The sequence below is a fragment of the Sinocyclocheilus anshuiensis genome, unplaced genomic scaffold (genome assembly GCF_001515605.1).
Source record: "Sinocyclocheilus anshuiensis isolate Anshui unplaced genomic scaffold, SAMN03320099.WGS_v1.1 scaffold117, whole genome shotgun sequence".
Classification (NCBI taxonomy): Eukaryota; Metazoa; Chordata; class Actinopteri; order Cypriniformes; family Cyprinidae; genus Sinocyclocheilus; species Sinocyclocheilus anshuiensis.
Window position 1 is genome coordinate 3,716,055 of NW_015536624.1, and position 21,396 is coordinate 3,737,450.

At 34.6% G+C, this 21,396-nt stretch overlaps 1 protein-coding gene across 3 annotated transcripts in view; it reads left to right on the plus strand.

Annotated features, from left to right (window-relative positions):
- LOC107704777 (uncharacterized) overlaps nucleotides 1–21,396 on the plus strand; it is a 56,347-nt gene that overhangs the window by 15,626 nt on the left and 19,325 nt on the right. For all 3 annotated transcript variants that reach the window (XR_001636002.1, XR_001636004.1, XM_016507802.1), the window contains exon 3: nucleotides 7,015–7,160. Coding sequence is in view for 1 of the 3 variants with exons in the window: in XM_016507802.1 (XP_016363288.1) it covers nucleotides 7,015–7,160 (146 nt within the window). In the remaining 2 variants the exon portion in view is untranslated. The remainder of the gene's footprint in view (nucleotides 1–7,014; nucleotides 7,161–21,396) is intronic.

Below are 21,396 nucleotides of genomic sequence, written 5' to 3' on the forward strand. Positions count from 1 at the left end.
CTGTCACGATAACAACTTTTTGTTGTGCGATACATTGCCCCAGATATAATTGCGATAAGCGATATTATTGTCATTTTAAAGACCATTTTATGCCACTGAATATATAATCATAATGTAACAGCATAATAATGCAAGAAGGCCTACACACTTCCGAATGACAACAAACTTTACATTTTTAAATCATGGAAATTAAGTATCAAAATATTAGATACCTTAAAAAACCTGAATAAATAGTAAATAAAGACTTTTTTAACAAAAAGTGCAAAGTAACAAGTAGAAAAAAAGAAAAATGCACAAAGAACTTGTATGGAGATTTTTCCATCTACAGATTTTCCCTGACCTTCTTTTCTCTGTAAATTAAGGGTGCACACTATTGCTGAAAAACACAATTACTACTTAGCAGTCAGATGTCCATATGCACAAAGACACAGATCCCTAAACAAGACCATATCTGCAGATTAAACTTTGTTTGTAGAAGCATTTTTAAATTTTGAACTACCACCTCATGACTACACCACGTTATGTACGAGAAGCTGCAAAAGACACAAGCGCAAGTGGAATGTAAAAAAACATGGTGACATTAATTTTTAAGTAAATATAATGTGTGATATATTGCGTCACCAAATTGAGGTCATGTACATATATTGCGTGAAAAGTCGATATATTGATTATTGCGACAGGCCTATTCATTACTCATAAATAAAAAACTTTATAAATAATTAAGTACTTTTATAATTTAGTGAAATATTAACTGAAATGAAATATAACAATAATTTAAAATGTTTTATTATGTTTCAGCTAGTTGCCAAGTCAACATTTCTCATTTTTGTTTAAGCACTAAAATAACTAAAACTAAATAAACTAAAACTTAAAGGGGTCATATGATGCGATTTCAAGTTTTCCTTTCTCTTTGGAGTGTTACAAAACTGTATACATAAAAAAAAGACAAACACACAACAAATTAATTTTATTTCAGATAGTTGGCAAGGGAATATTTCTCATTTTGTTTGGTTTACATTTCAGTGCTAAAATAAAAAAATTAAATAAACTAAAATCAAAAACTAGAAATTATATAGACAAACTTAAAATGACAAAAACACAACAAATGCATTTTATTTAAGTGAGTTGCCAAGGCAAAATTTCTCATTTTCATTTAGATTAAGTATGAAAAGAAATAAAACTAAAACGAAATCTAAAAACTAATAAATAAATACATGCATACATACATAAAAATAATTTGTGTTTAGTTGAAACTTAAGTACATAAAATAAACAAATAATAAAATAATCCAAAAATAATCAAATAAAAACAAAACATAATTACTAATATTTAACTAAAATATACAAGTATAAATGATAAAATGCTACAATTTTAAAGCATATTGATAATACATGATACTAAAATAACACTATTCAACTGAACTACTTCCTGTTAAATGGCCTGAATGCAGTGATTCAGAGTCAATAGTGTAGACTGACTTTCTGTTTCTGAATGAACTGTTTGACAAATGAACAAGAGATCACCTGTCATTCACACATGCGGTTCGTTTAGCTCCAGATCTGCCTAAAGTTAGTTAATTTTTAGAAAAACTAGTGAGCTCTGTTTGTTGTCTGAGTATATAAACTGCAAACTGCTTGAATCTGCTGAGGAAACCAATCAGGAGGGTCAAATACACTTCCTGTAGATCTATTTTTGTACCGGAAATGTCAGAGAAGGTGTTTTCCACAAAATCCGTAGCATGTTTTCTGGTTCACCGTAACCTTAACCGAACTCGAGCCGCTATCACACATAACAGTGCGGCTTTGTTCACGTCACTGCAGCTTCTCAGATGGTCCTCCCAGTCTTTTATTATGTTCTTGACAGGAAACAGACAGGATTACTGGTAAAGGAGTTATTCAGAAGACGGAAACTGGCCGCTGGTTAAAGAGGATTCTGGCACCTTTGACCTGTGACAGGACTCAGAGCCGGACATGAGCGTTTCCAGAATGCCAGTTCATCACTCTTTCTTAAAAACATCAGCTTTATCTGAGATGCTCTTGCAGTGACTCATTGCAGCTTTCGTACAATGTCTGCTGTTCTTATGACCTTTAAAAACAAGAAATTGTTATGTGAGGAATAGTTGACACACAGACTTGAGCAAGATCAGCTTTAAAATTCCCTGTCAGTCATCAATTTTGTTGCTCTGTGATTTGAAGGTGAAGCGTGTCATTTATTTGCCATGAGCAGCAGTAGATGGAATTGTAAAGTTGTGTTCTCAAATTTTCCCCAAAATTTCCCAAATCCTCAAATGCGAGGTCTACTGTACTGTATATGACTAGACTAAATCAATTCCACAGAAGTACATTTGAAATCTGCCATCATCAAGTTAATGAATTACTAGCAGGGGTTCTCTTTTTTTTTTTTTTGAAACAATAGCTCCTTTCATAACCCAAGATGTTTGAGACCCGCCAGTCAGAGAAGTTGGTATTTCCATATGGGAATTTCCCAGACATATCTTTAGATTATCATATGTTTTACTATTAGGGTGATAAATCAATAGTGATAAAAAAAATAAAAATAAGTTCACAATATTGATGATAAACCTTTTGAGTATTTTTCGATAGGGATGTACTGATACCACTTTTTCCTGAACGACTCCAATACCGATATTTTTATTTTTGGTACTTGCCGATACTGATACCTGTACTCTCATTGCATTTGTAATTTACAGAAACCAAAAAAACAAAACAAAAACAAAATTATGAATCATGTTAGCTGGCTTCATTTAGCAAACAGATATTTCCTTCTGTTATTGTCACACTTAATTATGCTCATTAAAATGTACTGTACAAGCTTTAGTTACTTTCACTGTTCATTTTATTACATATTATTATAGTATTTCATCTTTAATTTTCCTGTAATAATGCAGGGAAAGGGAATCACTCGTAATAAATAAAGAGATCCTTAATCTCTTAATACTTCCATTTTGCCCTTTTTGTTCTGTTGTTGGTGTATCTTTGTCTGGACACAGCACTATTCACACGCTCTGTGGTATCAGCTTTTGGTATCGGAGCATTTTAATGAGTACAAGTAGGCCTACAGGAGTGCAGTTTTGGGCCTAATATCGATACCAGTATCGGTATCGGTGCATCCCTAATTTTCGATATTTAGCCTTCATCTAGACCAGGGGTGCCCAACCCTGTTCCTGGAGATCTACCTTCCTGCAGAGTTCAGCTCCAACCCTGATCAAACACAACTGAACCAACTAATTAGGATCTGAAGGAGCACTTGATAATTACAGACAGGTGTATTTGATCAGGGTTGGAACTGAACTATGCAGGAAGGTAGACCTCCAGGAACAGGGTTGGGCACCCCTGATCTAGACGATCAGTTGTATGTCCCTAAAAACTATCTAAAGATTAACAGAAATTCAAAGTTCTTCACTACAACCCACCAAAATAAAAGTTCAGTTAAACGTAAAATTGTGACAGAAATATATTACTTATAATAATAATAATAATAATAATAATAATAATTATTATTATTATAATTATAATAATACAATTTACTATATAAAATATGACATCTATTATTATTATTATTATTTTAAGGAATATCATACAACCAATATATTTTTATCGATGTTTTAATTTATGCATCATTTAAGTTCTGTTGTGCAACATCTTATTTAACAGAAAGTAAAAATGCAAAATAATTTTTTTTATTTTGATTACATTTTAAAGATTGATTAAAAAGTTTTATGAATTCATTTCATTAGACACCCTTTTTGATGATCGTTTCAAAGTAGCTTTACAGTGATAAACAAGGAAATAGTGATTCAGTGATGCTTATTCTGCGGCGATTATTCAAGTTGTTTACATTCATTCTCAAGATCTAACAAACATGTGCAATACATTTCCTTTCCTATTAACAGTAAGGAATGAATACTGTGATAAATAATGATATTTTATGATACAGAAAACATACTGTGCTATTATTTTTGTCCATATGGCCCAGTACCGGCATTGTATCCTGTGGCCGGCAATTTCCCATCTTCACCTGACTTGAGGAAATAAATGATTGTGGGTTCTCAGTATGATGGTGCTCTTCACTGATGTCTGGACAAGCGTCATGACAGATACTTTGATTGATTTGAAGCGTTTTCCCAAAAATTGAAACCCACGAGCGTGTTTGAGCACAGCGTGACCTTCTCACCGCTTATAATGCTGGAAATGAAACTCATCTGTTGGTGCCTTACTGCTGAAGCGATTCCTCTGCAAGCCGCACTGATATTCGCCTAGTCGGCTGAGACACACGCTTGTGTTTGTTGCTTCAGATGAAGGCCCGAGGGTCAAAATGTAAAATGAAGCCTCTCTCTCGCACATACAAGGGCAGGGAAAATAACAAACGAGCTGCCGTGAAAGCGCTGTGATGGATGGCGGGGCACTATTTGTGTCTTGGCTCAGAGTATTTGGCCCGATTGGATGTCCGCAGACTTAAACATTTGGTTGCATGGGAAAGAGCCATAGATGAAACGAGATAAAGCTGCGGCTTATAGCTCATTTAACACAGAAGCGCTTAGTGAAAGCTTTGGCATTCCCGGGTCATCTCTGCGGGTCAGCGTTTACGTCCCATGAGTCTGACTAATGTATGTAAGGCTGCTGGGAGAAATAATTCATCTGCTGCTCATCATTATGAACGTCAGCGCTGGCGGTCTCTCTGACATCCCATCAGAACAATATAATGAGGATGTATGAAGATAAATGTGTGTGTTTCGTTAGCAGTTCGATGTGGATGGATTTCTCTGCTAAAAGCTAGTATTCTTTGATAAGTATGTGGTTTTATATGGCATAAATTAAAGGGATAGTTCACCCAAAAATGTAGTTCTGTCATCATTTACTCACCCTCATGCGTTCCAAACTTGTATGAGTTTCTTTCTTGTGTTGAGCACAAAAGATGATATTTTGATGAAGAATGATAAGCAATCAGTTGACGGCAGCCATTGACTTCCATAGTATGGATAAAAATACTATGGGAGTCAATGGCTACTGTCTGCTCTTTGGTTACCAGTATTCTTCAGAACATCTTTTGTGTTCGACAGAAGAAAGAAACTCATACAGGTTTGGAACTACATGAGGGTGAGTAAATGGTGACACATTTTTCATTTTTGGGTGTCTTTCCAAGCATATGGAAACAGAAGGATGGTAATCAGACGATAAGTCATAAAACAAGCAGCAGTGGAACCAAATATACATATACAGTGGGTACGGAAAGTATTCAGACCCCCTTCAATTTTTCACTCTTTGTTATATTGCAGCCATTTGCTAAAATCATTTGTTAATTTTGAAGGGGGTCTGAATACTTTCCGTACCCACTGTATACAAATACATTCTACGTCAAATCAATCGTGTGCAGTTAGCAGGTTCATGTGTTTGTTTTAAGTATGTTTAGATATTTTTACTGGAAATCAAGACAAAGATGCTCATTAAAGAGTTAGTTCACCCAAAAATGAAAATTAGCCCATTAATTACTCACCCTCAAGTCATCCTAGGTGTATATGACCTTCTTCTTTCAGACGAATCCAATCGGAGTTATATAAAAAATGTCCTGGCTCTTCCAAGCTTTATAATGGCAGTGAATGGATGTTATTTTTCAATAGTCCAAAAGAAGTCCAATAAAGCCTATCCATGCATCATAAAAAGTGTGCCACACGGCTCCGTGGGGTCAATAAAGGCCTCTTGAAGCGAATCGACATGGTTTAATAAGAAAAAAACACATCGATTCACTACAGAAGGCCTTTGTTCAACCCCCGGAGCTGTGTGAGACATTTTTCTTTTTCTTTTATGGATGGGCGCTTTTTATTTAACTTGTTGTGGACTGAAGCATGCAACACCCGCTGAGTGCCATGAAACAGCTTGAAAGATCAAAGACAATTTTTAATATAACTCTGACTGGATTCGTCTGAAAGAAGAAAGTCATACACCTAGGATGACTTGAGGGTAAGTAATTTATGGGCTAATTTTCATTTTTGGGTGAACTAATCCTTTAAGAATATGCAGTGTATTTACAGCGTTTCTCCATTCAAACTGTTCTTACATCCTTGATAAGCCTCGACTTGCTAAGACAAAGCCTGGACTGCCGTCACCATCAGCTTGACGTCTAAACATGGCATTTCCTGTTGTCCTTACAGTTGTTGTAGCTTCCTGTATTTCCTCCCACTCTGTCTGTCCTTTGTGAACGAGCTGACAGTGTCTGCAGTGTTTTGTTTACCTGGAGCACTAGATACAGATAATACACTGTTGTTCAAATGTTTGGGATTGGTTAGATTTTTTAAATGTTTTTGAAAGAAGTCTCTTCTGCTCACCAATGCTGCAGTTATTTGATCAAAAATACAGTAAAAATTGTGAAATATTATTACAATTTAAAATAGCTGTTTTCAATGTGAATATATTTTAAAATTTAATTTACTGCTGTGATCAAAGCTGCATTTTCAGCATCATCACTCCAGTGTCACATGATCCTTCAGAAATCATTCTAATATGCTGATTTGCATTTCTGATTATTACTTTAAATCTACTTGCACTTTTATCTCAATATTTTAAGCATCAGAGTACAACAAGAATCATTTACTGGAGTCATTAGGTGGAATCTGAATCAAAATAATCAGATTCACTACATTTGTCATCCTTCTATTAAATGGTGAAAGCCATGACTTCAATAGAGCAAGACAATAGCCGTGCTTCAGCATCCTAGTGTGTGTCTGGTTTACAGCCCATGATATTAGTGCTGATCTGAGATCAGGAGACGGCTCTGATGCTTCAGTACTGTCTGCTGCTAACATGAGCTCGATTGGGCCTGATTCAGTTCTGCTGCTCAGGAAGTGACACCTGACCCGTGTCTTCCAAAGGAAGGACATGTTTTATTCTGGAGATAATTTATGAGCTGCTGGCAGGATATTATTATTCTCCAGGGATGCAGATGAAGAACATATTAACTGATTTCAATAACTCACTGGCTTTATTCTTTATTCTCTAGATTCCAGTGTGATCTGTGAGCTGAAGGATGTTCCCGGAAACAGCAATGATTGGATCGTCCTGCAGGAAATGTCTCTGGGATGCTGGACGGACTTCACCAGCCAGGATGGGAAAGAAGTCCACATCCTCAAGCTGCTGTCCTCACCTGTAAGTCAGCATGTATTGTGCAGCTTCATCAATTTGTGCTTTGGTTCTATGAAATGTTGAATTTTTTATTTTTTTTTTTCTGTTGTACTTTTTCAGGATTCCATTTTTATGGAATAAAAAAATTAGTAATCAAAAAGCATGTTTAATTATGAAACAATTATGAAAAAAAAGAAAAAAATTATATATATACAGTGTATATATATATATATATATATATAAAAGAATGTATTAAAAGTTTAACTATATTTTAATTACATTTTAGGGCCTCCTTATGAAAATCATTTATTAAAAAAAAACAAACAAACAAACAAAAAAAATCAAATAGTTTTTTTCCCGTTTAATTTTTCTGGATTGCTTTTGTGTGTGGATTCTACTTAAATGGTTAATTTAAATTGTAGTAATCAAAAAGCATGTCTAATAATTGAAATAATGAAAGTTATACAATTTAACAGCAATTTAGTAATAGTTTAACCAAAATATATTTTTCAAAGAATTTTTACAATTTTATTTTATTCGTCGCAAATTCTGTGTTTTCAGTAATAACTTTTTTGGATTCTGTTTTAATGGTTTAATTACATTTTAATTATTTAAACTTAAAAAATGTAATAGTTTATTAATTTTTACATTAATAGGACCTTATTTAAAAAAATGTTGTTTTAAAGTGTTGTCTGTTGTAATTTTTCTGGAATTATGATTTAATTCAAATTATGATTAAATGAAGGCATAACACATAAGCTATTCAACTGAACTTTTAAAATGTAATAAAGAAAATTAAACAATTCCTTTTATTTGTTGGCGAACAAAGTGCTGCACAACAGAAGGTAACTTTTAAAAATAAAACAAAGTAAAATTGGGACCTTTTTTTAAAATTTTTTTTTATTTTTTACAAATTATTTATATATTTATTATTACTTTGAGAAGTATAATAATAATACAATAATAACAATACAGTCTTCTGTACAATAATAATATATTTATGTCACAATTTTTTTTCATGTTAAACCACTTTTTTTTTTTTTTTTTTTTTTTGTGAAGATCTTTTGAGTTTCTGGTGTTGTTGGCTTACCAAGATAGTCTTGTTGGTGATCGAGAAGCTTTGTTAAAACACCAATAGACTGTAAAGTCATCGTTTAATCTTAGCTTGCGTAAGTCTACCAGCACAATGAGTACCAGATGACTGGCACTCCGGGATTTCCCATGTTACAGTCGATCCATCTGATTTGAGCAGAAATGCGTCAGTTGGCTGGAGGTCAGTTTGGTTTCTCCACGTGTGGTTGAGAAAGACCAACACAGACCATTAGTGATGACGCAACACTCACCCGTCCCGGCCAAAGCAGAGTGGATTTGTGCATCAGCGTCAGGTTTTTTGTTTTCGTTTACTCTTTAAAGGCACTCGTGTCGATTAGATGATTAATTATCAGCATCTGGCAGCTTGGGAGTAAATGCTTCACAGCGTGAGGATGCTGAGAGTGATTTTAGGATGATTACACTGGAGATGTGGATGTTTCTTCATCTGTGCTGGATGAGTGAATGAATCACAGGCCGTGAGAGCTGTGAAAATGTCCTGTCCTTTCACTTCAGCAGGGAATTCACAACATGTTGAGTTTTCACATAGTTTGCAGGAGAAAGACAAACATCTCTTCTGTTCTGCAGTGCTGATTCGAGAAGCAGCTATAGACTCATTTGGGTCCATTATTTGTCCTCTAGAGGAATTTTGCAGAAAGCCGGTCCAGAGCGCAGAGAGTGTGTGCCGCTTTTGTGTTTTCAGTGATGAAAGCAGGCCATTTTATGCTTGGTTCAAACATGCTGCATTTTTAAACCGGCTGATAATGGCTCTGCAAACCAGCAAAACTGACTGAAACAGGTTTGTGAGATAAAGTAGGCCAAACCTTATGAAAAAGAAGGTCGCTTAGTGTACTTCAGATTCTAAAGGTATATATTTATTAAAACTCTGCTCCATACAGTACTTGTCAAAAGTTTGGATTTCTGAAGGATCATGTGACATTGAAGACTGAAGTAATGATGCTGATAAAATAAATACAAAAATAAATAATAAATTACATTTGAACATGTAGTCACATAGTGAACAACATAGTGAACAACTATTTTAAATTGTAATAATATTTAACTTTTTTATGATTAAAAATGCAGCATTGGTGAACAGAAGAGACTTCTTTTTTTGAAACATTTAAAAATCATAATGTTTCCAAACTTTTTACAAGTAGTATGTTGGTATAGAAACCATTTTCACTCAGAAAATTAAACGGAAAATGACAAAGAATCAAAGAAAAATTACAAAGTAACACACTGAAAAACTGTAAAACTTAAAGTTTTTATTGCAATTTTATTGTAAAACACACTCCAATATTCTTTCTTTTATGTACAACTTTAAATAAATAAATAAATACATAAATAAATCCTTTAAAAAGTGCACTTTGGAATTTTGTCAATTTAAGTTTTAAAGTACATTTTAAACAATTGTTTATTAATATTTTATCCTGATTCAAAGTACACTTATTGTTGTGTTGACTAACATACTGAAGCACATGTAAAGTACTTGATTATAATGTACTGACAAGCATTTATGATAAACTAAAATATACTTTAATGTCATTTCTATTGAAACTTGTATGCCATGTATTTAAATATGTTTGCAATTACTCCTTTATAATAATAATGAAATTGCAAATGAGTACATTTAAAATATATTAACTGTAAGTGTAATGTTGAATAACCACATTTCAAGACAATAGAAGTAATTATGAAATTACATATAAAGATATACTTAAGTCCTGCTTAGTTCAGCTAATTGCATTTAGTAAGTAAACTATATACATTTTTATTTAATTGCAATTAAGTGTCTGAAAACATTACATTCAGTTCACACTTAAGTATATTCTTGTAAAGTTTATTATTTCCATAACAAGAACTCTTTTTAAAGCCATGCTAAAGTGTACATCTTTTTCACAAGCGCATATCAGCTTCTCTTTCCTCCCAGTTCCTCTCTGGTCTTCTTCTTACAGGCAGATGCGTTTCATCAAAACAAACACAGTTTAATGTCTGAACTGTGTCACTGACATCATTGTCCTCAGTTTATAGGTCACCGATAATTTACTCTCCCTAATGTTCTTTCAAACCCATATGAGTTTCTTAGTAAAGTGTGACAGAATTGTCATTTTTGTATACCATTAACTATCCCTTTAAAGCACAACACACACACGCACACACACACACACACACACACACACACACACACACACACACAGAGAAACAGGGGGCGGAGTGAAGCAGGTTGAGCCACAGTGGGCGGAGCTTCAGGCTTCATTGATGTCACTGTCTGGCAGCGCTCCGGTCACGCTGGCCGAGAGCCGAGTCTGGGATCCTGGAGCCGACCCGGGTCGAGAGCAGAGCCGAAGAATAACGGGAAGCTGTTATGCATCAGCAAAGCCCTGAAAAAAGTGCTCTTGAGAAAAAAAATGAGCAAAAGGAAAACAATTGTATCTTGAAAGTACAGGAACAAAAATAGCAGGGGCAAGTGATCAGGCACCGCGGTGGACATTGTTTGACCCAAACGGACTGAGGTGGACAGCGATGGATTATGGGAGGTCTGCGTTTCTGTAAACACCATTGAGGATTGCTGCAAATTATTAACATGACTGGATTGTTTCCTTCAGCACGCAGTTTCCATATTAAATATAGAAGGTGCGTCAGCAGATGCCAACACGAGACACGGAAATCAAAATAAAGCCGTTTGCAGTGAAAATGCACCTCACAACACAGATTCACAATCATGATTTAGATGTGAGTCACACAGCGCACCAATTAACTGTTATTAGAAATATAAATTACACCATTCAAAGGTTTTATTGAATGGTGCAATGTGTTTTTTTAATAAGTTTGTTGATTTTTAATAGGGTCCGGTGACAGTGACAATAAAGACATTTATCATGTTACAAAATATTTATATTTCAAATAAATGCTGTTCTTTGAACATTCTAAAAATAAAATGTATACATTTCCATGGCAGCACAAATGTTTTCAACACTGATAAAAATGAGAAATGTTTCTTTAGCAGCAAATCAGCTTATATTAAAATGATTTCTGAAGGATCATGTAACACTGAAGACTGGAGTAATGATCAGTTTTGATCATGGCAATAAATTGCATTTTAACATATATTAACAGTTATTTTAAATAGTAATAATATTTCACAATTTTTACTGTGTTTTTGAGCACGCAAAGGCAGTCTTGGTGAGAGAAGAGACTTGTTTATACATTTGTATTTAATATACATTTCTACTGAGAAAACTAACAATAAATATATGCAAACAAGTATCTGTTTCTATCAAGTTGACACTGCATTTACTGTATTTACATCAGAGTACATTTAGATGTTTAAAACCTCAAGAAACAAAGGTACCGCTGTCAATAGAATAACATAATCTATTGTTGTTATTATTATTAATTATAATATAACTTTTGTGTGTTTGTAAATTCAGTAAATTTAAATTAAATTTTTTTTTAACTGAACTTTTTCACAGACCACTTAGCATCGTCTAGCGACACCTGTCTAGGAGATACAGTTGAGCTATTAAGAGTGATGGAGATCAAAATTGGTAATCATACGGGCATTTATCCAAACAAAAGTGTGATTCTCACTCCTCTTCTGAAAGCCTACAGACGCTCACACACACTGGTCTCTGATCAGCAGAGGAAATGAAAGATGCCTCTAACAGCCATTCTTTTGTATTTGCTTCTTTGTGCTCGTGGATGTCTGACAACTCTCCTCCAGTGAGACTAATTAATGTTTGTCAATCTCACACTCACTCATGATGTTTCGCAGACACACCACATACAGTAGATAAAACCTGGCTAGGAAAAACCGGGATCTTCTGGGAGCATTTGAACAGAAATCTTGTGTTAAACTAAAGCGATCACTGCTTGCTTTATTCTGAAGAGACTTTAAAGCATTATACACATTTGTAATATTTAACACATTTCACAAAAGTGTCAATTCTCAAACTATTTGTTTAGTTTTTGTTTTAATACACTGTAAAATTCTGGTTAAAAAAAGGGCAGCTGCTCTTGCCAGAATAGAAAGATACGGCAGCAATATTTTAAGTTTTACAGATCAAACTTAAATTTAAATTAAAACCTTTATTAACTGATATAATATACCAACCTACTGAATCAATAAAATCTGTTTTGTGCCTTTATAATATAATGACAATAATTAAACAAAGATTGTAGTTAGAAAGACATATGAACATTAGTAATGCATTTCTTCACAAAACCTTTGCGTTCTCTTACTAAACGATTCCTTTTGTTTGTAAAACTTTTACGTTTCTTTAAAAAAAAAAATGTATTTGTAAACAAAACATTTGTTTTATTTCACAGAAATATTGTGTTTGTTCACACAATATATATAATATAAGGTGCACACAGTGTCATGCACACAAATACAAAACATTACAATAATGCAATAAACAGTATTTTAAAAATTCTTATCATAACAAAAATAAACACTGGTATTCAGTATGAACCGGTATACCACCCAGCATTATGTAAAATCTTCACACATGCAAAGACAATACAGGACAAAGAGAAGAACCAAACTGAGGGCTTGATGAGGAGCCAAACAAGACACAGGTGAACTTAATCAATAAACCAATGGGCAACCATACACAATCTAGCTATGCGAACAAGGAGAACAGGAACTAAACAACAGGGCCTGTTTCATAAAACAAGTTTACCAAATAAGCCAGGCTTTTTCAGTCAGTCTGACTTATTTTGAACCAAATCAACTGACAATAAGTCAGACTAACTGAAATAAACATGGCTTATATGGTAAACTTGTTTTATGAAACAGGCCCCAGGAAGAAACCATGGAAACAAAAGTAAACACATCATAAGAGACCACAAACAGAACATTACCATTACCAGTTACCTCTAAAAGTAATGCATTAAAATATTGTGTTGTTGCATAAAAAGTAACTAATTGCATTACTTAGCTACGTTTTATAGAAAGTAATCCATTATGTTACTTTTCCATTACTTTTTGTCATCTGCACTGGGCTTGCTTATTTATTTATTTATTTATTTAATAACAAAAAACCCAACAGTTGTATTTTTGGCAACTGTATATGCCCTTTCACAACAAAAGTGAAATTAATAAGCCTAAATGTGAAATAAATGTGAAAACAAAGTAACTAGCATTACTTATTTGAAAAATCATCTCAGACGTTTTGTTGTAAATTTAAAAGTAGCACATTACTTTACTAGTTACTTGGAAAAGTTATCTGATTATGTAACGTGCCCTACTTGTAATGTGTTACCCCCAACACTGACCATTACACATATATCTCTTATATCAGTTTAGTACCAGCATGGCATTTCTCACACACACACACACACACACACACACACACACACACAGTTTGTCCTTTATTAGCCGCCTGGTGTCGCCTAACGGCGGCCACCGTATTTGACAGCGTGAGTCGAGCGCAGCGGAGAGTGTGTGTTGAACATAAAACACCACTGGACTGACCGCCGAGAGCCTTGATTAGCTCAGCAGTGGGACGGTGTGGTGCTGAGCTCTTTCTGAACCTCTGCGACCAGCAGGGGGCAAATCCTTGTGGAAACCCTGCAGGCAAACGTGGCACGCCGGCGACTGATCGATTGAATAAAAGCCATGAAGAAACAGTGTGTACCTGTGCTTCGCTCTGGCTGGCTGCTTCAAGCAGAGCACTGAGATGCTGAAAGTCCAGATGACAGGCGTATGATCTGAAAGCTTCACTTTTAACTGCACGTCTGTCTTAATTATGCTTTGAGGTGGGGTCTCTCTGAAGTGTTAGAAGATCAGTAGAATCCAGCATGAGCCTCCTATCAGCAATTGCATTTGTCAGAGGAACACACACTTCTCTGTCTTTTATGATTAGTTTTTTTGGTCTCTATTCTTACTTGAGATACTACAGAGCTCCTAAAAGAGACATTGTTATGGGGGAAAAAAATTATAATCCATTTTTTTTTTCATTCACTAGCAAAAATTATGACATTCCACCAAGCGTTCTCTCATAGAAGTGTTAAAATTTATAGCAAAACGTTTGTATTCTCTTGCAAAACTATTACGTTTGTTCACAAAACATTTGCGTTTTCTTGCAGAAGTATTGCATTCGCTCGCAAAACAATTACATTCTCTCACAAAAGTAAACATCTGCATTCTCTTGCAACAATTACGTTCCTTCACAAAACGTTTCCGTTCTCTCAGAGAAGTATTGTTTTTTTTTGCAAATTGTGTTCTCTTGCAAAATGATTGCATTCGTTCACAAAATATTTGCACTCTCTCACAGAAGTATTGTTTTTTTTTACGAAACATTTGCGTTCTCTTGCAGAAGGATTGCATTTTCAAAACATTTGCGTTCGCTCAAGAAATTTTGTATTTTTAATGCATATTTTAATGCATTTGCATTACTTTATATTTAATGCATGTAAATAGCATTCAGACACTCAGTTGTTTTAAACACATTTTGAATGCATCCATTCAACCCATCAAATACTTGACAAATACACATAAAACATCCAGACATTTAACTCAGTAAAATAAGGAAATAAAAAATAATTGCCATACTAACAATGGTGTAATAATTGCCCATACACCATTAAATTGGATGTGGACCATTGAACAGTCATTTTCAAATCAATATCCAGTTTGTTCATTGATTGTGGTCTCTGTTTGTGTTCTGAATGAAATACTAGCATACTGCTTACTGCATGCAAACATATTTACCTTTCAATGGTAGTATGCTGCGTCAGTGTAACATGACCTCATTATGTTGCATAGTTTACAGTGACGTCCAGTTATCATCTCACAAATAAGCAGGTTCTTTGGCATTGTTAATGCATTTTTGTGTAAAAATGTCAGTATGATTCGTATGCTGTTCTGACCCAGCCTAGGTTTGATTGCAGGTCATTTTTGTCGACCCGTCTCTTCTGCTGTGTGTTTCAGGTCAGTGGCCTGTTGGAAGTGATTTTGTGCATTGCATCACATTTCGCTGCAGGGTTTAGCTGTAATTAGCCCATCTTTTCCTGTGCTCATGAATCTCCAGAGCTTGACTCTCCCATCATGCTCCACTGTAAGGATGGTCCTCAGCACTCATTGTGTTTGGTTGCACCGCACATGACATGTTGCACTTGGGGTTCAGTGTGGGTCTCATCAATCCTTTTCTATTGGGTCTCATGTGGTCACTGTGTCCAGCTTGCTGTTGGGAAACTCCAGCTGAAATATGTGTCAGATTTATGAAGTTTTAGTGTGTGTGTGCTGCTGATGTCTCACACAGTTTCTCCATCTCTGTCACCGAGGACTGCAGTTCTTGCTGATGTCTTGTACTGTGGATCTTGTTGACTGGAGCTGAAGTTCTGGGCATAGTTTTTCTACTTTTCAGCTTTTTCCCTTGTGAAAACTAAGTGCACTTAATTGTAATCAGTGTGAACTTGTAGTGTACTTGAAATAAAAAAAATGTAAAAACTTACTTTTATGTAATATTCAATTATTGAAAGGCAACTAAAGAGAGACACACTTAAGTACATATTTAAAAAGTGCACTGTGATACTATCAAAATAAAAAAATGACTTAAAAGATTACTTAAACGTAATGAATTAAAATGTACTTTAAGTACGCTTATTTTGAGGTGTTGACTAACATTACTGTATGCACAAATATTTGATTATTATTTTAATTATATGTGTTACTCAATATTAAAATGAATGTATTTTATGTGTACTAAATTGCAAATTCACCATTACAAATGTCTAATTACAAATATATTTAAATAATACATGATATACAGGTTTCTGTAAAAATTACATTAAAGTAGTTTATCATAAAGGCTTGTCAGTACATTTATCAGTACACTTTAATGCATAATGCATAAATGTATTTGCTTAAGTGGGTCAAACAAATTACACCAAAATGTAAAACTATTATAAACTTTCAGGTAACACTTTATTTTAAGGTGTCCTTTGTTACACGTTACATGTACTTACTATTATAATAACAATAAATTATGCATAATTGTGCAAAAACGTGCAAGTAACCCTAACCTAACCCTAATCCTAACCCTACCCATATAGTAAGTACATGTAGTTAATTAATATTACTCAGTACTTAAATGTACAATTACACTGTAACAAGGACACAAAATAAAGTATAACTCACTTTCATTTAATTGCAAAGAAGTGTCCAAAAATATTGCATTCAGTTTGCACTTAAAAATATTCTTAAAAAGTTTATGATGTCTGTGATAAGCACTCTTTTAAAAAAGTATGCTAAAGTGTACTTATTTTTATGGCTGATTCAGCTGCAGTGTTTTTCTCCCCAACAGAGGCTTTTCTTGTGTTGCCCTTTCAAACAGGTCAGATTTATGAAGCGTGTATTATTGATGTTTCATACACAGTTTCTCCATCTCTGTCAGGAGACTGGAGCTCTTTAACACTGCCGTAGGGCTCATATTGAGGACTCTCAGTTTTGGAGCAGTTCTGGGCAAATTCACAGTATTTCTCAAACTCTGCATTTGGAGGAAGACTTGGACATTTTCCTTTATATTTGAAAAGCTTCTTGGTGTTGTGCACAGATGGTGTTTATTATTGCATGTTCTCTGAACACATGTTGATGCTAATCTACTAATGACGGTAAAGAAGGTGGTCCAAAGCAACAAGGTCATTACAAGTGTTGCTGTTCTTCTTTGTAAATGACTTTTATAAATGTCTGGCTTGTTTTAACTTTGACGTTTTCGATGAACTCACCTTCCCCAGGGAGTAGTTAGTATTTTTCATTTACTCAGACTTCGATTAAACTCTGCTCTGGTCTAGCGATGAGGAAGGATACAGCTGAGAATGTTGACGTTGTGTGTGATTATGAGTGGTACAAAGGTACAAAACAGATTTCAGTACTTCAATGAGGTTGGTATATTAATATCATATCAGTTAATGAAATTACGCTAAATTAAAACCGTAAAACCTAAAACGTTTCTACCGTATTTTTTACGGTAAAATTCCAGCAACCACAGCTGCCGTTTTTTTACCGTAAATTTTACGGATTTTTTTTTACAGTGTAGCATCACATCACTTGCTCGCCAACGGATCCCCTGGGGTGAATGGGTGCCGTCAGAATGAGAGTCCAAACAGCTGATAAAAACATCACAATAATCCACAAGTAATCCACATGACTCCAGTCCATCTATTAATGTCTTGTGAAGCCAAAAGCTGCTTGTCTGTAAGAAACAAATTAATCAATACGTTTTTAACTTCAAATGAATCTTCTATCCATAATAACGCTTCCTCCAGTGAAAAAGTTGTCTGGTCTGAATCAGGAGAGAAATATGAAAAGATCAAGCACTGTGTACAAGCCAAAACAGCTCTAAACAAATATGTGGGTGGATTTGAGGATAACAAGAGATGGACTTTTTCACTGGAGGAAGCGTTATTATGTTTAATGGACTTGAATTTTAGCAATGGTTTGAAGTTAGGAGTGTGGATTACTTGTCGATTATTGTGATGTTTTTAACAGCTGTTTGGACTCTCATTCTGACTGCACCCATTCACTGCAGAGGATCCATTAGTGAGCAAGTGATAGAATGATATATTTCTCCAATATTTTCTCCACATTTTCAGCACATTTTCATTTTTGGGTGAACTATTCCTTTAAGGAGTAATTAAAGTTCACAGTGGACTAGGGCTGTCAAAATGGCTGAAAAACTAAATTCGAATTTTGTACTTAAATATTATCAATATTCGAATTATATTAGAATTTAAAAGGCATAATTTCAGTTAGGGAGAAAAAAAGCTTTTAGCTTCTCTCTTGAGGCCACAAGAGGGCGCATCGAGCAAAATATTACAAATGCACGTTTCTTCAAAACAATAAAATAACAGGACTATCTTTGAAAAAAGTGCATAATGTTTAAAATAATGTTTATAAACTATATATATAATTAATTAAGTTGCTTAAACAATTAGAAACAAAATAACATCTTGTATGTATGTAAGTATAGTTAATACAAAGGACCGAAAACCAATCACAAATAGTACTTTTTTCATTTAAAATGAAGATGCAGTGGGATGGGGAAAAACTGCCATAAAGTCTCGAGACTTGTTATTTAAAAGTTGAACTTACATTAATTTACATGGCTTTCTAAACATGCCGCTCTTTTGTGCGAGACGCGAGTGCAATGGTGATAGATGTCCCTATAGAAAATGCGATAAATATGCGTTCTGTGTGAACGGCTTGGTTTCAGTTTTGATGCAAACAACATCTTCTCCACATTGATTTTCTCTTTTTCCGCAATATTTTGAATGAAAAACGTAGCAGCGCCACATCTAGTGGGTTCAACTGGATAGGCTAACAAAAACATTAAAATGCAATGACACCTACATCATCATCGCATCTCGTGTGCCACTGATAAGGCAGCCTGATGCACACCTAAAATTAGAATGCAACGTTATTGTATTCGAATGTGGATTTATATTTAAAATTCGACGAATATTCAAAATTCTAATTTTTTTTGACAGCCCTACAGTGGACAGAGGCTCAGTCTTGTAGAGTCAGATGTCGATGGTACAGACACCAAACACATGTTACTCTGTTTATTCCTCCATGAAACATTCATGGCTGCCCTCCTCTCATGGTCTTGTCGATACACTCATTGCAGTGGAGCGTGATAGAGATTTCTGCAGAAAGTTTCTCTCAAACCTCACTGAAGTGCCGGCAGCAGTCAATGTGCTGTGAGATCTCTGTGTTCACTGGGTCACTTGTGCTGGGATTCACTTCGGCTCGTCTTTACCCTGCTGCACCTCATGAAGTCTTGGCCATGACACATCAGGGTTAACTAAACTCAAACTCAAACTAAAAAAAAAAAAAAAACTTCTTTATTTAAAATAATAATAATAATAATATAATTTATGTTATGTGCATGATAACATGGTAACAATTCATACTGAATGTGAGGGAAATTTTATTAAGAGTGTTGTTTAAACTGTCTAAATGCTTTATTATATGCTTGAGTTATTTTGATGTGCTAAAAGACCAACATGAAATGTCACTGTGTGTGTGTGCAGACAAGTGTAAGACCAAAAGTGTTATTTTAGTCTCTTAGATCATCCTAGCTTCTTAGAAATTATTTTGCCATAAGTACTTAGAAAACGCATCTAGGGGACATAGTTGTATACCTTAAATGGGCACATTTTTTGAATATGCATTATGATTGGATGAGATAGAAGCATCCTGATTTAATTGGGGTATAAATACTAAGTCAACGTATTTTCCTGTTTGTAGCACTCTGCAGGCAGCATAAATGAGTGTTATGACTGTAGACCTTTTCTTGCGAGAAAATAAATATTCAAAAGATTGTTGTCTCATACCTTCATTGAAATGGAAGATTGCCGCAACACTAAAAAAAGAAAAGAAATAATATTCATTAAAACTACATTACATCAGGTATGTCTTCCATGTCATTTCATTTTAATTCTACTTCATTCAATTCTAATTATAATTGAAATTTTCTATCCTGTTTGCCAATTTAAAAAGTATTCTCAATCCAGTCCTGAATGACTCACCAGCTACAGGGTACAAAATAAAGATAATTCCTTCACTGAGGAACAGTGAAAGTAAAGCTTCTGGAAACAAACATTCCTCAAAAGTCTGATGATCAGATTTGAGACTCACTAATTTTTCTAAAAAATATCTCTGGATAATCAAGTAAAGCCAAGCTGCTTCAGTTCAGTAAGTGTTCATCTGGAAATATTAATAAAAGTTATTCTTATGTTTATTTTATAAAAAATCAATAAAGATTTGAAGCATATGAGATGATGTACGTTTGTACAATTATACTAAAAGACCTTTTATTTGATAAAAAAGTCTAAATTATCAATCAGATGACAGAAGGAATGGAGTAGATTGTGTGACAGAAATGTTTTGATTATGTTGATCATTTGCAGGCCTTAGAAATTCATCAACTATGATACAGTAGCTTGGGGTTAAAATTGACAGGCCTGTTTAAGTCTTAATGTGCACCTCAACTCGCAGCTTTACTGTCACACTTTATTTTAAGGTACAATTCTCACCATTAACAAACCATTAACTACGACTTTTGCCTCAATAAACACCTAATTAGCTTCTTATTAGTAGTTAGTAAGGTAGTTGTTAAATTTAGATATTGGGTAGGATTAGGGATGTAGAATATGGTCATGCAGAATATGTGATTTATAAGTACTAATAAAAAGCCAGTTTGTTAATAATATGCATACTAATAAGCAACTAGTTAATAGTGAGAATTGGTCCCTATACTAAAGTGTTACCACACATTACTTGTTGTGTAGTGGAGATTCTTATACTGAATGGCAAAATAACCTTATAAAACTCATACACTTGTATAAGTGCATACTGGTTTAGTGTGTGATTTTGTGCACAAGTTCAGTTGTAAACTGTGTTAGCGCAGTAAAGCAGGAAGCATGAGGTAAAACGCAGGCAGGACCAGCAGCTGGACTTCCACACCACACTCCAGCGCGTCTGTATGTCTGCAAAACAACAGCGGCACTGCCAGACCAGCACAAATGTTTAGGGTGCGTGATTTCTGCGCTTCCTAATCACAGGAAAAGTGTCTGTGGGAATTTCTGCCTCCTGGATCAGATTGTGTCTCATTTACTCCAGCTATATGCTGCTGTAGCCTACTCCAGCAGATCTCAAACCCACCGCTCTGTGCATTTTCTACGTCTTCCTTATTTACACACCCGATCCTGATCATCAGCTTGTTAACAAAGAGCTGCATGAACTCAACCGAATAAAAAACTTGTAAAATGTGCAGTGCTGTGGATTGCTGGACTGAATTGCTGAATTGTTCTTTTCTCTGTGGCTGTAGTTTGAGTGATGCTCTTTCCTATTCACAATCACCCAGTACACAAGATTAGTGTAGTATATTAGCATTTTCTGAAGTGTGTTGTTTGTCCATGTAGAAGGCATCATCACAGTGCTATGATGTTGTGAGTGGTTGCTAGGGCATTGCTAGTGGGTTGCTAATGTGTATGAAAATAAATATCTCATGTATAAATGTATTGTTGATATGTAATTACAATATATTTATGTAAATGTAGTTTTAATAAATGCAATGGGTCTTTTGAGTGAATGTTTTCTGATATTTGATCATTTTTAGATAGCATATACAGTGTGATTGTGCGTATATATATATAT